Here is a 21499-nt window from a genome sequence, read left to right on the forward strand (position 1 = left end):
TTTTCATGAAAAGTGACCATATAAATTTTTACTTCAGACTCTAAAGACAAAGGAATGGACTCAAGAAATTCATTATGAACATGATTGTAAAGTTAGTTCTAATTACTGTTACTCTAGCCTGCAATCTTTTAAGCCCAAGTAAAAGAAAGGCCTTTTTCATTAAAACTCCAATTCTTCTCACTCCACCCCAGAGAAAATGAATAAATCTTAGAAACAAGAGGCAGCCCTTCTTAAAGTAACACTCTTGAAGTGACATTTGCTTTATGTGCAAGATGACTTAGCTGATACATGGATAATATTTATTTTAAAGATTATAATTTGGTTTTAACATGTGCTAACTATAAATAACTGGCCCAACAAAACTTGTAATTTCCTGGATGTAACTAAGTTAAGGTTTTGTGTTTTTTTAAAGTGAGGTAATTTAAAGGTAATTTCCAGAAAAATATTTCTAGCAGTATAAAAGCCTTGAATCTTGGAGAAACATACCTAAAATCCAACTAGCCTGTTTTACTTCCAATTATTTCCATTTCTTTTATTAACACAATAATCTCATATTCACTCAGCTTCAGAATTTTGGAATAATCTTTACCCCCATTCTTTTTTTTTTCTCTAACTGTTTCTATTCACCAGGCCCTGTCACCTGTCCCTTTGAAATTGCTCTCCGATTCATCCCTTCCAATCCGCTCCACCCTGTCGTCATCTTGTTCACAGTCACTTTCCCTTCCAGATCTGCCCTTCATACTGCCATCCTCCTGAAAGACACCTTTGTGTTGCTCTGCTGAAAAGGTGTTCTTGGACATTTTGGACACGGTCTTAACTTGGTGTGTAAAGCCCATTAGATCTGCTTTTAGCCTGCTGCTCTGTCCATCCCTTCTTTTATTCCTGTATATACATTATACGCTAATCATTATGAACTTTATTGCTCGAGTCTCTCAAATGTTCTGTAGTCTCTCACTTGATTTTCCTTTTGCACATGGTCTTCCATTTGTCTTAAACACCCTTCCCTTCTTCCTCTGCCTAAGTCCTCTTCCTTAGCTGAATTATTACTTTCTTCTAAGAACCTTTCCTGATCCCCTTCCTAGTCCTTTCTTTGTTCCCTCCCCTACTTGTAGCCTCAAGCCAGTAAGTAATCTTCCTAAGAGTTCCCATAGGGGTTCCTCCAAAACATTTACCAACCTTTACCAAATATTTGTGTTTACCTTTTATCTCCTTGGTAGAGGAAATAGCGTGATCTGTAGTGGTAGGATTCTGTTTGTTCCCTGGCTCCACTCTTTTACTACCAATTTGGACCAGTTATTTACCTTTCTGAGCTGAAGTGGGTTGTTTTAGAATTAAATGAAATGTTTAATTAGTTACTTTTTTGGAAATATCTAGCATACAGAAGGTACTCATTAAATATATTATGTATGAATGAATGATTAGTGAACATAAATCTAAATTCTTCAGCTTGTCATTTAAGGTTTTCCAGTTGCCAATTCCAAAAAATATGAGGACAAATAGGGTACCACGTAACTCAAAGCAACTAAATTTAATGTTTAGTTATGTTAGCTTTTTAGTCATCCTTTTTAAGAAAAATAAGCAAGAGGAAAGACAAGTATGGCAATACATTTCAGCTCTTCTGTGTAGTATTTTCATGGCTTCACTGTGCCTTAATTTTCTCATAAGGACGGTAATAGTATTTCATGAGTCATTGTGAGTATTAAATGAGGTATTCATTTCATTCACGATTGGAGCTATATATAATGAACAAATGTATCAAATGTTCTCCATTTCTTCTCTAGAAGCTAATACTATGTTTTGCTGGCCTGGTTTCTGCTTCTTTCAGACATACACTATACGTATCAATTCAGAAAAGCTAAGGACTCTTTAAATTGAAGCTACCACATAGATATGAGATCCTGTTTTTATGTCAACCTTATGTGAGGTTTAGAAGGAAAAAAGAATGGAATATCAGTAAAGTAGTAAACCTTGTGCATGGTTTCCAAATTATATTAAAATCACATCTAGCTAAAAATGTAAAGACTCCTATTATGTTGTGATCTATTCCATCTCAAAGATGCATATTTCAAAACTGTTGCTTTTTAAAAGCTCTGCTGAAAACTTCCTTTGGGTGATTGGAAGTGAACTGCCCATTTTGTGCAATGGAGCGATTATTTCTTAAATGGCCACTTAGGAGCAATAAAGTAAATTATTTCCAAGAATGAATGATGTATGCTTTTTGCACTGAGGAGATCGGACTCATTATATAGTATTTCATTTTGACAATAAAAACCATCAGAGCTCCAGGCCTAATATGTTAGTTTTTTAAAATACTATGTGCAAGGATAAAGGTAGAGAGAGCTATGGATAGATAAAAATATCTTGTTTGAGTGGGAAAAAGAGTGTCTCTCAAAGGATTTCTCCGTTTCCAGAGGAAAGAGAAAATCAATGGCTAATCTTGTGGAGTAGTATTTGGGCTGTCAGAGGGGCCAGCTTCTTCTGAGCTGAAAATTGCAGTTCATCCCTCAAGAAATGTGGCCGCCCAGGACTTCACCCTGCGCCTTCAGAGCACTGCCACTGGGTGACGCTAGAGTCACAGTTCCTTTTAGTCAGCAAAGGAATCTGGTACTTTTGAGTCGTGGCAGCTAACCATCTCCATCTACAGGGACGAATAACCAAAAATTTAAAACCATTGTTCTGTACAAAAATAGAATGTATGTTAGGCTTCAGGGATTGTTAGATCTGAGAATTTAGAAGAGACCTTAAAAACCATCTATCTACTCTCTTTTTTTCTTCTCCAAATTGGAATTCTTTATATAGTTTCTATATAAAATGGTCTGTAATCTAACTAAATGCTTGTGATATAAATCTTACTACTTTCTAAAGCAGCCTTTTCCATGCTCGGATACTTCTTAGCACTAGGAAGTTCCTTCTTATTTTTATATAAATGCTACTTCCCTAAAGCTTCTCCTGTTTCATTATGCTGAACACCTCTCCCGTTCCCTACCATTCACCTCTGCTACCTTCTGGATGTTGGGATCTGGTATTTCCCCATTTTCAGGCTACTGGTTGTTCCGTCTTATATCTTGAGGCAAGCAAAATGTGGTAGAATTAAATAATCAAAAGGAAAAATAGCAATGACCATTTTCTACTTCTATAGCATTATTTCTCCCATTTTAATTCTCCATTGACTGAAAGCAAATTAGGGAGTATTTCAAGTGAGCAAAAAGCTGATAAGTTTATGGGGGCAACTTTAAGAAGATGATCAGTTCATGCTTATAAAGGAAACAGAAGAATTTTCTTAATTTGACTGGATGCTATAGCATTGAAGGCAAATGGAAAAGTTTTCATCATCTGAGGAACTGTTAAAGATGTAGCAATTAATTTTGACTCGTTTTTCAGATTACACTAGATGTGTTGGCCGATATGGGCCATGAAGAGTTGAAAGAAATAGGCATCAACGCATACGGACACCGCCATAAATTAATCAAGGGAGTAGAAAGACTCTTAGGTGGACAGCAAGGTAAGCTATTAAAAAATAAATAGATCTCAGAAATTAGTGGTACAAGGTAAGTCCAGGCTGGCATTTGCTCGGGTGGCCTGACCCCAGAGCTCGTGCACTCAGCTGGGGTGGCACCTCCTGCCTCCCCGTCTCCATCCTTGACCTCGCTCTCCCTCTAGTTGCTTTAGCTAGAAATCAGAGTCACTCTTCCCTCTTCCCCAACACTTTGTATCCTAAATATCTCTGGAATCTGTGCTTCTGTCCTTTCCCACTGCTGTCACCTAATCCCTATCACTGTCATCTCTCTCCTGGACTCTCACAACCACCTTCCAGCTTATCTCTGACAGTCACCTTTGCCACCCCTCTGGTACCTTCCCTACACTGTAACCAGAAGGCACTTTTCAAAATGACTATATGATCATATCATTCCAGGGCTTAAAACCCTTCAATAGAACACTGTTGCTTTTAGGATAAAATCAGATGTTCATAGCATGGCTTTTCATAATCTGACCTTTCTCTCTTACCTTATCTTGTGTCTTTTCCCCTCCCTCACAACTGTCAGCTCGGTCTTTTTCCATTGTACTTTGCTGTTACGCGCCTATCTTTCTCCTTTGTGTGCCTCCCTGTTCTCTGTTTGTTAGAAGTGCTTTCGCTATAGGAAAGCAAAGGGAGAGAAAGAAAACAACTTGAATTAGTCATTTAGTCTGCAGAGGTAATAAAATTGCAAGAGTGACATGAAACTAAACGTTAACAGATGTTGAGCTTGAGTCTTGCTTATTTGTACTAAATCAACACGGGTAATGAAATTAACAAGAACAATGTATTTTAAACTTATTATAAGTGACCATTTCAAGTCATCTCACAGATAATAATTCTTTTAGAGGATAATTCTTATATTTTAGACCACACTACATTGTAATCACACTGTGTTTTCTTTTGTATCAGCATCATGTATGTTCATGATTGAGTTCAGTTCAACAAATAATTGTTGAGCCTGCTGTGTGTATGTACAAGGACCTCTGTAAGAACAGATCAAATTGATCACCAAACACATCTCCATTTCTTCTCTTGTCTTTGGATGTACTTGCTTAATACAACCTTATATATTAGGTTCAAATTGCACATACATTAGACTTGTTCCAAAATATCTATTATTTATGACAAGTGTTCCCCAAAATAGAGCCTGAAGAGTGTGGACCTTTGTTTAATATGCTAATTTTTCTCTCCTGCAGGCACCAATCCTTATTTGACTTTTCACTGTGTTAATCAGGGAACTATTTTGCTGGATCTTGCTCCAGAAGATAAAGAATATCAGTCAGTAGAAGAAGAGGTAATTGTACATGAAAATTTTTAATTATCTTTTCCTGAAATCTGTGCTGAGTCTTAGACTCATCAGTGACACAATATAATAGAATTGAACTTTTGAAAACAACAGGAGGAATGTCTTCAGAATTACACACTGGCGTATTTTCAGAAAGTTACTCTCTTTTGTTCTATAGATGCAAAGTACAATTCGCGAACACAGAGATGGTGGTAATGCTGGTGGCATCTTCAACAGATACAATGTCATTCGAGTAAGTTTTTAAAATTTCAGGGTGAAAATTGGATTGCACAGCTTGCCTGAATATCAAACATAGGCTGGGGCAGCTGGCGTTAGTGAGGCAAACATGGCGATAAGACTCCCAGCTCAGCCACTAATTTGGACCATAGCTGACAGTAATTTCTGTTATCACTATTTCAAAGTAGCATTAAAGGCCTGGATTTTCAATCAATTTAATTGAGTCAGTGTTTATATCAGTATGCATGTATCTCTTAATCTCAGTATCTTATTTATAACATGGAATAAATGACTGCCATATGCTTTTTTTCAGAGGGATGTCATGAAGATGAATAAAATCAATTGAGAACTGGGTTAACCCTTTGGGTTAATGGACCTATTGAAATTACACCAGTGCACATCAGAATTACCTGGGGAGCTTTTTGAAAGTACAGATTTATAAGCCCCTGTATCCTGAAATTCAATAAGTCCTCAGTTGATTTTGAGGTATAGCTAGGTATGGTGCAGAATAACAAACAAAAACTGTAGCTGAAACTTACGTCACTAAAAGCCAGAGTATTAACTGAATTACACTGGCCTGGCAACTTTATCGTTTTTAAATAATGTTTTAAGCAAACAAAACATAAAACAAGTTGAACCTCCCTAAAGGAAAACATACTTCTTATTTTAAATCATAAACTACCAATTAATAAACATTTCACTAATTCACTTCTTTCTTCCTCATCCTTAAAGATTCAAAAAGTTGTCAACAAGAAGTTGAGAGAGCGATTCTGTCACAGACAGAAGGAAGTGTCTGAGGAGAATCACAACCACCATAACGAGCGCATGTTATTTCACGGTGAGTGTCCCGACAGTCATTATCTCTCTGGGCGTTTGCAAACTCCAGTAGGGTGAAAAGCCTGTGTTACTGACTATATTAGTGTTGTGTTAAAAATGGTTTGTTCTGATTTTTTTTTTTTTAACTACATGTTGGTACCAGCTTTCTAATGCATTACATGTTAGTACAGGCTTTCCAAGGCATGTACAGTGAAAATAATTTATCTGAAATTGTCTCAGAACTTAAATTGCACACTGAGCCATCTAGATAGTGAAATACTCTTTTTGTTGTAGTTTAGCATAATTGTTTTAGTTTATTAGATTATCTGTTTTTGCTTAAAGTAGGACTGGGTGTAAAATAATCTGTATCTTCAAAGCCACGTTGTACCTTGCTATCTAAAATCTCATGCCGTCTGCAAAATCCATATGACACCCTTGCTATGGGTCCCTGATAAGATTCTAGTACATGATAATTTATGTAAGTAGACCATCTTACAAAATAAACTTTTCATTTAGGCGTTATTAATTAGTATTAATCTGCCAAGTGCAACTAGTATGCAGCTAATTGAGATTCTAGAAAAGTGCTCGAAACTGATCTTTCTGTCTTTATATTTTTAGGTTCTCCTTTCATTAATGCCATTATTCATAAAGGGTTTGATGAGCGACATGCATATATAGGAGGAATGTTTGGTGCCGGGATTTATTTTGCTGAAAACTCTTCTAAAAGCAACCAGTACGTTTACGGAATTGGGGGAGGAACAGGCTGCCCTACGCACAAAGACCGGTCGTGTTACATATGTCACAGGTGAGCATCTTGCCTTCTGTGTAATGGTTGCTGTCCTCAAGTCATGAACCAGATTGGTTTCTCAGGCTCTGCAGAAGTCACAGGTCATCCTCAGTCTTACTCCTAATGAGTCAGACTGTTTTGGGGTTGGGTAGGAATAGCTGATCAGCCCCTGCCCCAATAGGAGTAGTGACAACAGAGCTGACAGCAGCGGCAAAAGCTAGTCATAGGTTACAGTGAAGCTCCCTCCATTTTGGCTTTCTCCCTGGGTTCCAATTTCCTTGCTTCAGATTCAGAACAAGGTTGAGAATTATTTCTGGAGAACAAAGAACCTCTAACTTCAGTCACATTTGAACTAAAGTCACATTTGAACTAAAGCACATAACTTCTATAAACAAGTAGAGCCTTTAATTTGCTGACTTGGCTAGTGATATTTGAAGGCAGGGTATATAATTAGTTAGAAGTCCAACCTCAGAATATAACTTTGGAATTAATAGTAAACAAATGAATATTAGCTTTTTAAATGGGATTTTAAAACTCAGAAATTTGAGAGAATGTTATAAACTCTCAGAAGTCAGTGAAAAAAATACCATTCCCTTTCCTGTCATTGGAAAAGGTACAAAAAGAATTGTGCTGTACAAAGATTGCAACCTATTGCATTTCTCTTTAGATTAACCAGCTGCATTACTTTTGCAAAGTCAAGTTAGTAAGACACCTTGTAATCCAGTTGAAACCTCAGAAAGACCCATATAACCATGAAATTCATTATAGTTGTTCATCTTAAAACTTCTCTCTCTCAGTTCCGTTGTGAAAAAAATTGTAGTCATCAGCAGTTCTAGGACAGATGCCCTATGTCCAGAAGAAAACTTCTTTCTATTAAGGTCGCTGTGGTTAATAACACATAAAAATTCCCAGGGATATATAATTGCAGAAATTTTCCTTTGTTGCTTCAAACCTAACTCCTAAATAACAGTAAAAGTGAACGTAGATGTGGATTAACAGTTGCTTATTAAAATTAGACACACATGTTTATGTCTTGGCCAGGATTTCCTAGAAAACAGAGCCTGAAGCAAAAGCTTATGAACTAGCACTTTCCTGGCAAGTGCAACCTCAGGGAAGCAGGAGTGAGGGCAAGGAAGTGAGGCGGAGAAAGAGGCAGAGCAAAGACCGGGAGGTGCACCGGTGAGCTGGCCACGGTTTCATAACCAGTGCAGTCGGTTGCTCAGTCCATGAGACCTGGACTCATACGGTCTGAACTGTTACATCTCAGAGCAGTACATCATGGGGGAAGAGAGCTGAATCTATGTGCTGGCGCCTGTCTTGCGCTGGTCAGCGTTTGCCCCACAGGGCGTTGGTGTCCCCCCTTGGGGCCGCTGCATCTGCAGAATGCACACACAAGGCACAAGGCAAGCCGGTGAGCGGACGCGAGCTAGTACCAGCCTCGCGGGCCAGCCGGGCAGGTCCTGCATCTTCTTTTGTCTCCACAGCAACAGGGGCACCCTGGGGCAGGAAGCAAAAGGCAGAAAGCGAGGGCCTGTCAGGTCAAGCTTTGAGTGACATATGGACACTGGGAGTAGCCATGGCAGTGGGCCCAGCAGGCTGAGCGGGCAGAGTCCAGTGACACTGTAGCGCCACCACAGTGTGGAGATAGAGCTCAAAAAGCTTCCTTCTAATGCAGATCCAAATGTTTTCCTATGGGACCTACAAGAGGATACAGTTGCTGCCAAGCCAGCATCCCAGAGGGTCATCAGTAGCATCACACTAAAAAAGCCAGCCCAGGCAGGACTCAATTAAACTGGGTCTGGCACAATTTTTACTCAGAGTAATATCTCTGATGAGTCACAATGCAAATATCATACTCCATTACTAAAAATAAACTATTTGATTGAATAACAGGTATTTACAGTTAACAGTGTGACCAATCTTATAGCGTAGTTAAAATATTTATTAAAATGTTTGTTAAGGGTTTGCAAACTTTTATTTTAAAGAACTACAAAGTAAGTTTTTTAGGCTTTGCAGGCTGTATGATCCCTGTCACAGTGACTCAGCTCTGCCCTTGTAGTACAAAAGCAGCCATGGTCGACATGTAAATGAATGTGTGGCAGTGTGTGGGAATGTGTTGCAGTATGTGTTCCAGAATGTGTTCCAGTAAAGTTTTATTTACAAAAGCAGGTGGCAGACTAGATTTTGGCCCATACTTTGCCAACCCCTAGTTTACATAATACACTTTCTTTCCAATCGATCTTTCTTCTCCTCTATAATATTTAACAGCTGCCCCAATTCATGTTTCACTCAGGTAGTATAATTTCCAGACATACAGTTAGGCTAAGTATTTTTATATATAACCCCCTTTTATTATTATGTATCTCATCCCAGTTTTTGCTTCTTCATAATGAGTAATAAGCCTAATCTTAATTTCAGATGCTGCTGCTATCTGCTTATTTTCTTCACTTTCTTCCTATCCAGCCACATGCATCCTTCCAGAAGACAGTTTTTGCTAGTATTTGTCCTTTTGCCACTAGTCAAAAACTTGCCAAGTGTTTTCTATGATTGATTTTTAAACCACACCAAAATTTTAACTGTTAAGTATAACTATTGAGCCTGCTAACAGCTTATAGTAAATCAGTATATCAAATCTTATCCTATTCCTACTCATAAAATCAAAAGTGACATTTAAATTAGCTTGCCTTATATTAACTGCTTTTGAAAAACTCAGTAAAGCTAACAGTTATGTCATTCTAAGATTGCTTTCCTTTTTTCTTCAGACAAATGCTTTTCTGTAGAGTGACCCTTGGCAAGTCCTTTCTGCAGTTCAGCACCATGAAAATGGCTCACGCTCCCCCAGGCCATCACTCTGTCATTGGGAGGCCGAGTGTGAATGGGCTGGCCTATGCTGAATATGTCATCTACAGAGGAGAGCAGGTATGGTGCTCGTGGAATAAGCATGACCAAGCTACCATAAACAGTTGATTCAGAATGCAGAGACCACGTAAGAGTTAAAGAAAGCCATTTAATGAAATATCCACCACATAGTTTGATAGCATTAGTTGATTCAGTTCAAAATGAGCATACCAAAATTCTTTGATATCATCTTTATACGTAGATCCCATCATTCACCTGTCAGCCAGGTAATACAGTGTAAACAAGATGGTGGCTGAGAAATAAAGGTGTGGTGTCTCGTGCAGCTCCTGTGGCCTGCTGTTCTGAACTAATGCCTCCGCGTGGCATGGAGAGCTAAGAGTAGCTGCCATTCAAAGATCTTCGTGAGGTACTTGCCACAGGCTGGTCACATGAGTTGATCAGGGCACTTACACAGAAGAATAGCTTTCTGAGTCTTAAAGCTACAGTACATTGAATTCTGCCAAATGCTTGAGGCTCCAAGATAAAATTGTCAACAAACAGGAAAACTTTCTATCATTTTCAATCCAGGCCTTAACTCTCACAATACTGCTAAATGCCTACTAATTTGTCTAGAAACAAAAACCAATTTGTCTGAACTTAATTGAATTTCAAATGGATACTTTAACTACACTGTTAGAGAAAACTAAAAAAGGAGAAAGAAGAAATTAACTATATACAAGTAAACTATGAAAACGATTTTCTTATATGCCAACAATCTTGGGCCGGGTCAGGTGTGGAGTAGGGGGAAGAATTGCAAACAAACCCTGGGTTTCATTTAGTAGATCTGTTGATTGTGGTGCTTTGGGCAAAGCATTGAAACTCTTTTAGCTGTATTCTAGGATTGAGCAAATGAGTAAATGTGTTGATGTGTTAATTTTGGGAGCTGGGTTCTCACTGTGGAAGAAGAGACATGTAAATGTGGAATGGGGGAAGGTAAGAATGATGCTAGGGACGGACTGAAATTGGAGATATCGATATGAACTGATGCTTTCTAGTATGTGTATGTTTGTACACATGTAAATAATATGTATGTATAGGTATATGTGTAAGAGGTATATAAGAGATATATGTAAGCATGAGTATATATGTGCATGTATTTCTTAGCACTGTCTGCTGAAAGCAAAGAAACCCCAGTAGCAATAAGCACACCTAAAGCCCAGATCTTGGTCTCCAATACCAACCCCCACTAAAAGGAACTTTGGAGAAACAGCTAATTCCAGGGCTGGAGCAGAATAGGAACAAGATGAGCCCGGAACAACATCTTGTTATAACAGAAAGTAATGAAGTGCTCAAAAGCAATGATGGGAGCATGTCACAAGGACTCAGAGCTGGCTTGAAGTGGCTCCCACTGGCCAAATCTGGGATAGTTTGAACATCAGAATAAGTACAGTAATAAATTTTAAAACATTGGAAAGAATACGAATTTATGTTTCTATACTGATAACAGATAGATAAATAAATAAATGAAGGGGAAAGGAAGGCTTTGCTTACAGTAGAAAGCCAAGGGCAGGTGGTAGATAAGGAGGGAGTACTAGATTTGCAGCCATCATGGTAAAGATTAGATCAATGGATGCTAAATGTAGGGGATAATTTTGATACGGAGAGGAGGATTGTGCATGGTCTTCTTATTAGTTACAAAGGACGGGGAGAAACCCACAGTAATTATACTTTGGAGAAAGGGGGCAGTACCTTGCCCAGATGATCAGAATTAACATCACCAATGAGGGACAGATACACACAGAGTGTGCCTCCAGATGTCATATTCTGAGAAGAGCCAAAATCATCTATGCAGTGTTCCAGCCAAGAATGTATGACCTCAGTCTAATCAAAATGAAGAATGTTCTATTAAAAAAAAAATTGAGGGGAAGACTGGATTCTTCAAATATGTCAATGTTATAAAAGAGAAAGGCTTTGAAAACTTTCAGATTAAATGAAACCCAAGAGACAGGACAACTAACTTCAGATTCTGCCCCCAAATTGGATCTGGTACTAGAAGAGAAAGGACATTATTAGATCAACTGATAAAATTGAAATATGAACAGTAGGTAGATAAAAGTATTATGTCAGTATAAAATTTATGTAAGAGAATATCCCTATTCTTAGGAAGTAAATACTGGCATATTTAGGGATAAAGAACCATGATGAGGTATATTACTTACTCTCAAATGGCTCAGGGAAAAACGTAACTGAATCTGTCTGTCTGTCTGTCTGTCTGCCTAGTATATATAGAGGTGGGAGAAGTACACATGATAAAGCAAATGGGATAAGTAAAACCTTTACAATATTTGGATGTAGGTAAAGGGTATACAGGTATTTTAGGTACTAGCTTAATTTTTGCAACTTAATATGTTTTGCAGTTGTTTCCAAATAAAAGTTTAAAAACTACTGAAGAATAAATTTGTCAAATTTTTCTGTTTAAATCAGAAACTCCCTACTTCTAGAGAAAACACTTTCACTTTGACTCAGTAATTCCACTTTTAGAAATTTGTTTTAGATATAATCAGTGATGATCACACCCAAAAAAAACCCTACAAGAAGGTTCATCGCTATGTTGATTATCATAATGAAAATTTTAAACAACCTAAATATTCAACAGAAAGAATGATTTAAATGAATGTTAGTATATTTATGTGCCTGTGATTTAAAAAGTATATTTACATGGTATATGCTAAACACAGAATCAACCAAAACATAAGAGCAGTTATCTCTGAGTATTGAGATTATAGGTGATTTCAGTTTTCTCTACCATATACTTTTCAAGATTTTGTAAGTTAGCTATGGGAAATAGAATTTCTTTCACGTTTGGGTGGAAAGAAATAATAAGGGATACTAATAATAGGTTTACATTTGTAGTATTTGCTCATCTTTCAACCATTTCCTAAGTAGTTTGACTTGATAACTTGTTTAGATTCCCTTGCTAAAAGAATTTTAGAGAATGATGTGGTCCAAATCATATTTGAAAGAAAAAAGTACCTTGAAAAATGAAATGTGTGTAGTAGCTGTTTTGTTTCAGGGGAGCATACCTGTGCTTCCATATCCAGGTGCTTCCATATCCAGGTGCTTCCCACATGGACAGTGTTTACTCTAATGTCTACTAATTATGAGCAATTTCTCCTGATTTATGGTGGACTTTTCCTTTGGTAACTTTTCTTTCATTCCCCTTAGTGATACCTTAAATCATCTTTCACCCTTAGTAGCAACACTTTCAAGAATACGTAAATTCAGAGGGTTGGTTCGAGGAGTATTATTTATTTATTTATTTATTTTTAAATTATTTATTTATTTTTGGTTGTGTTGGGTCTTCGTTTCTGTGCGTGGGCTTTCTCTAGTTGCAGCGAGCAGGGGCCACTCTTCATCACGGTGCGCGGGCCTCTCACTGTCGCGGCCTCTCTCGTTGCGGAGCGTAAGCTCCAGATGCACAGGCTCAGTAGTTGTGGCTCACGGGCCCAGTTGCTCTGCGGCATGTGGGATCTTCCCAGGACAGGGCTCGAACCGGTGTCCCCTGCATTGGCAGGCAGATTCTCAACCACTGTGCCACCAGGGAAGCCCCGAGGAGTATTATTTATTATTGGTGGGATTATTTGTTTCTTTGGAATTGAAAAGATGTGTTGAAAATTAACTACACTGTGCTTGAAAGAAAAGTAGTTCTGATTTTAGTGTATGACTGGACTTAGAGTATCAGGAATTTTTTTGTGCGTTGTACTATAAGCTTCACATTAAATTAGACAATAGAAGAGGTATTCTCTGGTCATTGGCCGCTTCAGACATGTGGCCAGTTTTACTGAAATGATATGAACAATGCAGAGTTACGTAACTTGGAGAATAGAAGACTACACAGTGATTTGTAGGATGATTTTCAAATACACAAAATCATTCAAGGGAGCATGTTTCTTCACCTCTGTGGAGAATTAACTGAAAGCATTTGAGTTTAAGTTGTAGCATTGAGGATTTGGGTTAAGAAGAATTTTCTGAAATTCAGTTACTAAAAGTGGCTGTTGAATCTTTTCTTGTAGGTACTTTAAAAATATGCTCTATGCTTTTATAACCAGCATGGGTTTAAAGTAAGACTTGACAGGAAATCATGTTTGTTGGTCTATCCTGGGCCCTTCTAGTCCTGCAGTTTAGTAATTCCCTTGCCTTAAATCCCTCTGGACTTTGATGTGATTAATTCCTATCTCAGTCTGTACACAGAAGCAATTCAGTAGCCTAATCAGTAGGAACCAAGAGATAAGGACCTGTAAGTCATTCATACCATTAGCATCTTAGAATCTGCCTAAAATTTACATGTGTTAGGAATCTCCTAAGATAGTGTACTACCAAAATTCACATGCTTGCATTACCGATCCCTTTGCTTAAGCAACTTTTCTGCAAGCAAAAGGATGTATCATACAAAGTATCATAGATATTAAATTTCATTCGGACAAAAGGAAGTAGGAGTGAGCTTCACACTCTTTTTTTTTTTTTTTTTTTTTGTGGTACACAGGCCTCTCACTGTTGTGGCCTCTCCCGTTGCGGAGCACAGGCTCCGGACGCGCAGGCTCAGCGGCCATGGCTCACGGGCCCAGCTGCTCCGCGACATGTGGAATCTTCCCGGACCGGGGCACGAACCCGTGTCCCGAACCCATGTCCCCTGCATCGGCAGGCGGACTCTCAACCACTGTGCCACCAGGGAAGCCCCACACTCATTTTTGACACTTAGCACATGCTCACTGGGGTTAGTTTTAAATTCTTCTTTTTCTGTCTGGCTTATCTTCCCAAACAAATGGGAAACTTCTTGACAGCAGGTTCAATATCTTACCCTAGAGTGCTTTGTATGCACTAGATGCTCAATATATGTGTATTGGTGATGAATAGATAATTTTCTTGACCATTAAACTATCTGGTTGATTAACCAGTTTTTTTCCATTTTTCCACCAGTTTTTGAGCCTTCCTAGATTCTTTATACCCAACTCTAGAATTAGCAATAGATAGCTAACCTACCTTGTAACTAAAAACTAAAATACCGTTTAAAACCATTTCAACAGTTAAGCAGTGTTCACATTATAATAAAGTAAAACTACAAACTATTTAGTTATTGCGCTCCGGATTGGAAAGTCAGGAGTAATGAGGATTGTCAGTCTTAGTTATTCCAACTACGTGTACTAAATATGGAGACCGTTGCTGTTTTAGTTATTCCAACTACGTGTACTAAAGATGGAAACCGTTGCTGTTCTTAAGTCAAACCAAAACAGACTGGAATTTTGGAAAAGAATATTATGAGTGATAATGGTTCCTTACATGAATAGAAACAGTTATAACTTTTCAAAACATATGTACAGTTTTTGTTTTTTTAATCCTTACTGAAACCTCTTCAAGAAGAACTAGTCTTTGATGAATGAGAATAATAATGTTAATAGTAATAACTAACACAAACTAGATTTTTACTATGCCAAACCTATTCTAGGATCTTTGTGTTTAATCCTCACAAAAATCTTGGTGTCGTTACTGTTCCCATTTATAAATGAGGAAAGCGGAGGCACCTGACATATAACAGTTTCTGCAGAGGTGTAAAATTATAAAGAAATAATTCAATAAATCTATCACATGTTCATTTCTGCATTTTAACTAATAAACAGTCCAGTTTTTTTAATCCTTCATTCTTTCCATTATCTTACTCTCTCTAGGTCAGCATTCAACAAATTATTTGGGGGCCCCAAAACACTTACCTCACCAAAGAGTACTATTTTTCACCCACAGACCACTCTGAAATATTGAGTCGAGTCTTATCATTATGTTAGAGTTAGGGGTGACAGGTTCCTAGGTAGTGTACATGGCTTCACCCTGCCCCCCTTCCAGCTGCCTTTGTAGGGACTTCTGGTTTGTAACCACTTCCTGGTCAGGCTTCCTCTTCCCACCAAGAAGTGCTCTTCCCACTGTAAGCACCGAGCCTTCAGTTTTACTACAAGAAAGAAGACACAGAAGACGAGGGAGTACAGGGGGTGGAGGCTCTTCATCAGAGTCATTTTCTTTCCTGTAAAAATTGCCTTTAACTAGTCAACTTGTAAAAATCACCTCCAAACTGTTGCCTCTGAGTTACTGGTGACTCAGCACACGTTGCCTTTCTTCCTCCTCACTCAGTGGGTTACATCATCATCTATGATTAATTTGAAATCAGTTCAGTGAATTATTCTGTCATGTAACAGACTTTTCTTGAAACATGCTATGTGACGGCACTATGCTAGGTGCTGTGAGAAAGAGATTTTTTTCTTGCCTGAGTTTTCCTGTTTATGGCATGTGGCTGTCTAGTGAGGGATAAATATAGTGTAACCATTTTACAGTATCCAAAAGTAGAAATAACATTATAACAATTCTAGGATTATAGGATTTACACAGGTGTACATACAGATATGGAGGCGGACCTCCTAACTGTCCAGGCACCTGTGCATTAGCTGACCTTCGTAGGCTCTTGGGTGTACATAGAGTACGGGTTATGATCAACAGACTCTGAGGCTTCCACGTTAAGTCGGGCTTTAGTATTTTAGCTGCCCAGAGGGTGACGTGTTTTGCTTCCTGTCCTTTCTAGGCATACCCAGAGTATCTCATCACCTACCAGATCATGAAGCCGGAAGCTCCTTCACAGACCACGGCAGCTGCAGAGCAGAAGACCTAGTGAATGTCCACTGGTAAAGGCCAGATTGGATTTAAACCTGGGACTGGATGACAGTGGATTGTTTTCAACAAAATCAATATTCTATAAATCCCTGACAGCCTAGAAATAAGCTGTTTGTCTTTTATAAAGCATTGCGATAGTGATGAATATAGTATGAGTAACTGATACATACTCAACTGCTACTGTTCCCTTTGAGGAAATGTTTACAGGGGCGGCCTTTTAACATATCTCAGGCTCATTTTCATTGTAGTTATCCATTGCTAAGACAGGATTGCTTCAATCTAGACTTGGAAAAAAAGAAAACATAACCAGAACATTCCCAAATGTTCACAGTTCACACACTACATTTGCTTCGCTATATATGGCACGTGTATATAGTAAATATACACATACGACAGGTTCATTTTTCGTTTTTTCTGAACATTCATCATTCACTTTTTGTTGCTATCGTTGTTGTTGTTACTTTGAAAATGAGCCGAGCCTTCTTGAGGATATTTTGCACAAAGTCACACTGACTAAAATCACTAGTGATGTAACCCAAGCTTCTGGCTGAGCAAGGCTTAGTTTCCACTTTTTTTTTTTTTCCCACTGATTTATCTTGTATCTGTACTTCTTATCAACGTAAACTGAGATGGAAAGGAAAAACACCACGTTTCAGTTTCCTTTTATTGATTGGCCAGTCTTACAAGGGAAAGGCACAAACACCAACCTGATTTAGGAGCTCCCAAGTTCAGAGCAGTCGAAGCCAACGAGAGCCACTCGCACTTTCCAACTCAGGCCTTCCTCCGACGTGTTCAGGACGGTGCTGGAGGGCCAGGAAGAGCCCAGCCAGCGAGAGGCTTGAGTGATGCTGTTGTGACGTTCAGAGGGGAGACCGCCAGGGAGGCCCGTGAATCCAGGAGAAGCAGCATTACGACACATGAGGGGCCTGTGGTGCGATAATAGGACCACAGAAAAGGACAACGAGGGCTCCTCACAGAAAACACGACTTCTCTCCACTTAACCCGCACCACCAGAATTGTCGCCCCCAAAATTAGCTGCCTTATTTCCAAATTCAGTGGAATTATTGTGCTGCATTAGAGTCTCAGAACAATTACTTTATTGTTTCTCTAGTTTAGAAAGCTGGGATTCAAATCCTGTGTAGTCACTAGATAGGCACAGATGCAAGAACTTTTTTGTTTACTCCAGATTTGGGGTTTATTTTGAGTGAGGTGCTTCCGATAGTTTGTGTAGGTCCCTGCACTAAATTTTTGAACCATTTTCTCAAACTTCTTAGTAGACAAGGAGAACAAAAATGGAAACCAAAACTCTTTCAGTTATTTTTTAAATGAAAGTGGAGAAATAACCATACTGTTTCTTCCTGAAATCACTACTTTGTTTTGCTTTTTTTCTCAACATTTGTCAAGTGCACATTGTTACTTGTAAAAAATTATCCATTACAGTTCTCACGCTTGCCCTTTTCACCTTAACTGAATATTGAATTAAGTGCATTAACTTACTTACTTTGACATGCTATGCGTCTACTCAGCTTCGAAGCAAAAGTAATATAAATGTGATGGAAAAAAGGAAAAACAGTGTGACGCAAACTTGCCGTTTCAACTTAAAGTCCTGAAAACTAACTTGCTTGTTTGTTCTTTAATACAGGCTGATTAAGCTGTGACCTCATTTAATCTCCTGAGGAAAAATAAAATGGTTACATGCAAAGATTCTAGAATAGGCTCTTAAAATATACATTTTGCTTTCCTTTTGGCTTGAGTCCAATGCTAGAACTAGACATCGGGAACTAGTCTTGAGTTTTATAGCTGAATCTTGCATGGGTCTTCAAAATTAAATCAAGAATTAGCCTCAGTTGTTGCTTCTATTGAAGTTTTAGTGACCCAAGCTGGGTGTTTGTGTCTTGGCTACTTGTTTAATAGCACTAGAATTCCACATGAAGCTCTCAAGTTTGATACCCATTGAGGGCTTTTTTCCTCCCTTCCTTCTTTTTTGCTGTGTGTAACAGTGGGTTGAAGGAATTGGCATCTGTGTAGTTTTCAGTAGCTGTGAAAGTGTATATTACTTGCCTCCCCAATTAGATATAGTTTAAAATGGTAAACACAGCTGTGATTTTTAGTTAAATAAAAGGGTTAATATGGTATAGATCCCAAAAGCTTCATAGCTTCATTAAAAAGATAAGCCACTACCCAACTGTGGTTATATGTTATTTCCATCATACTAACTAGATTAACGGATGTGCCAGTTTTAAACTTCAGCCTTACACTTGAGAAGGTAAACTGTGGTTCAGTATTTAAACCGCCAATGTTACGTTTCTGATGTTCTGTGTGCCAAGTAAAGGTACTGTGTGTAAGGAGGACATTTGCTCTACTTCTTGTCTCATAATGATTCAAGTATATAGTAGTTCTTGAAAGAATGTGTACATATTATTCATCTGCTGAAGAGAATGAGTTCATTGATGTCTCACAGGAGCCAAATACATTTTTTCAAAACTTGAAAACCAAAGGTCATCATGAGTGCATTCAAGTTAGCAAAAGTTGATTGCGTTTGGAATTTCCACCCATAGCAGTGTGAAAAACCCTTTGGAACTCAAAAGCATGGCTTTAAGTTAGGCTAAAATGCACTTAATTTCTTGTATACACACTGTATAGAAACACTAGCAAGTGAGGACTTCCAGTGTGGCCTCCCCTGAGTGGCCCCTCTGTTTCCCAAACCATATAGAAGAGAGAATCCAGACGCCTCCACCGGTTCCACCACAGGTCTGACATCAAAGGGCTTCTAGACCTGATGGCCCAGTTTGCTAGCTATTGGCATCAGTTAAGTGCTCTGGACTGGACACTTTCTCCTTGTACTTGGCCTCCTTCCCTTTTCCCCAGATTGCTAGTCTGGAATTATAATTAGCTCCAGCAATTACCTTTGACCCCTCTCATTTTCCTCCTTTCTCCATCTTGAGTCTTGCGTATGGCGACCGTACCTCTGTATCCACTTCGCAACTAGAACTGGGTATTAAGCCTCATGTGCTCTGCTCAGAAGATTCTGCCACTTTGTCAACAAATGACAGCATGGAACCCAGAGTTTTAATTCTATGCAAAATAATAGCAGTACAACCAGGATTCTTCCTTACCTTTTCCTTCTTGGAATTTGGAATCTCTAGCTTTTCGGTAACATAAGTAGAATAAACAGTATTAGGATGTTTTTGTGAAATGGCACCCTTGTGCTCGTTTGAACTTGATGTTAGTGGCTACAGTAATTTCCCTTTGCTCTCAAAATAGCGAAGTGCATTGATATATGCAGAGAAATGCCTGAATGTGGCAAATAAAGTAATATAGATGAATATTCTATTATTATAGCCTTTGTACAAAAAATAAACTTTTGGTGTATGCTGGAAGACAGCATTAGAATACAATGAGTTGTCTATGTTTTTCTCTATTTCAGTAAGTCTCCCACCTGCACAAAGGTTATTGGCCACTGCTTACCCTCCCTTTTTTTTTTTAACATGTTTATTGGAGTATAATTGCTTTACAATGTTGTATTAGTTTCTGCTTTATAACAAAGTGAATCAGCTATACATATACATATATCCCCATATCCCCTCCCTCTTGCGTCTCCCTCCCACCCTCTCTATCCCACCCCTCTAGGTGGTCACACAGCACCGAGCTGATCTCCCTGTGCTATGTGGCTGCTTCCCACTAGCTATCTATTTTGCGTTTGGTAGTGTTTATATGTCCATGCCACTCTCTCACTTCATCCCAGCTTGCCCTCCCTTTTAAAACGTGTCCACCTTCTGGATTTCTGTAATTGCTTTCAAACAGAGATGGTATGTATTTTTAAGCACCTTTCCCCCAGTGTGTCCAGATCCCATTTGTATGATAATCTGTGATAAACAGCCTTTTTTCTGTGTTTTCTGTTGGGCAGTTATCTTGCATAGAGCTATAGATTTTAGTCATTCAGGCAACACTCAAAACTGACATAAAGATAGGGTTTCATGTGTCAGAAATTTACTTAAAGACTGAAGCTAAACTTCTTTGTTGTCAAATAAGTGACAGAGAAATGAAAAGACAGTGATTGTGAAGATAATATTTGCGCTTTGGCTGGACACGTCTAGCACATGAAAAGGAAATGCATTTAAAAAAAAAAAAACCACCCTAAAAAGTTGAGGCTTCTTCAGATACTTTGTGAGTTCTGAAATTAATAGACACTCTTTCTTCTTAACTATGGCAGAAAGCCTTAACTATGGCAGAAACTTTTTAACCTTTTATATCCTAATAAATACAGAGTTGTAATTCCCTTTCTCAGTGTGTGAAAGGTGTCACCGAGTTGGGTGTATCTCCACGTATCTCACACCTGGTAAGCTACTTAATGAGAGTCTGTTTCATAAGTAAGCCTCCTTTACGTGCACAGGAGCTGAGAGAATTGATCCATCCCAATTTCTCTACATCTGAACTTCCTCAGCTACCAAATCTTCTGGTTCAGAGAAATGCTAGAAAGATTTTGAAACCCATTAAGTTTTGTGCATGTGGGGATTAGCAACAACAGGTGATACCATGTAGAATTCGGGTGTTGCACAAGCTGATTTTTAATCATTTTAAAATATAAACCACGGTGATAAGTGAAAAGCAATAGGAAACTAAAGATTTTATATACTAAGACCAAACGTGCTCACGATGTGACCAGTTTTAAACATCTGCCAGAGGGTTGTGCCTCCTTTGAAATAACGTTCACACAGTAGAGATGATTGCATTTTGACTCTTCATTCTTTCGTGTTTTCTTTTGCGATTTACACTTTCACATCTCCACACGCAGCCCACCACCCATCTTTTCAAACAGATTTCTCATGCTCTAGTATGCAGAGTGTTCGGTTATTTTTCATCTGTCTGCCCTTTTTTGCAGGCAGCCCTTGAAGCCCCTTGTTGATTCCTAGCATTTGCAGAGAAATGTAGTTAAACCCTGGTAGGGGGGGGTGTCTCTCCCACATTCCCAGGCCCCTCCCAAGGTTCAGGATGAAAAGCTAGAGGACGCAACAGTAAAAATTAGAAAAGAACCAAAATCTTTAAGGCTAATAGCCTAGACCTAGAAGATGACCTTGACTATATAACCATTGTATTCATTACACAGAATATTTAAACTCTTCATGTGCATAGAATACCTGCCTCTGCTTTCACTGTGTCAAGCTCACCCTGTCTATGTGGTAGTAGTATTTGTCTGATACCTACAAACTAAAAAGGTACTTTTATCAACAAGGTGTCTCAAACACATTACAAAACCAGCTTTGAGGAAATCTAGAGTGTTTCCTGGCAACAGCATTTGGAGTAGTAA

The 21499-nt window shown here is 38.5% G+C and overlaps 1 protein-coding gene across 3 annotated transcripts in view; it reads left to right on the top strand.

Moving 5' to 3' along the window:
• The window catches only part of TNKS (tankyrase), a 174580-nt gene extending 154991 nt beyond the window's left edge, over positions 1–19589 (top strand). The window contains exons 21-27 of one of the 3 annotated variants that reach the window (XM_027122750.1): positions 3382–3502; positions 4714–4811; positions 4981–5055; positions 5772–5877; positions 6474–6660; positions 9405–9561; positions 16103–19589. In XM_027122750.1, coding sequence (XP_026978551.1) covers positions 3382–3502; positions 4714–4811; positions 4981–5055; positions 5772–5877; positions 6474–6660; positions 9405–9561; positions 16103–16189 — 831 coding nt within the window. In that variant the 3' untranslated portion in view covers positions 16190–19589. Of the gene's footprint in view, positions 1–3381; positions 3503–4713; positions 4812–4980; positions 5056–5352; positions 5878–6473; positions 6661–9404; positions 9562–16102 lie in introns of those variants that run through there. The other 2 variants (XR_003436266.1, XM_027122751.1) reach the window with 2 other exon arrangements.
• Positions 19590–21499: the final 1910 nt, after the last annotated feature.

The sequence above is a fragment of the Aethalodelphis obliquidens genome, unplaced genomic scaffold (genome assembly GCF_003676395.1).
Source record: "Aethalodelphis obliquidens isolate GAN/ISIS:26980383/991018 unplaced genomic scaffold, ASM367639v1 scaffold25, whole genome shotgun sequence".
Taxonomy (NCBI): Eukaryota; Metazoa; Chordata; class Mammalia; order Artiodactyla; family Delphinidae; genus Aethalodelphis; species Aethalodelphis obliquidens.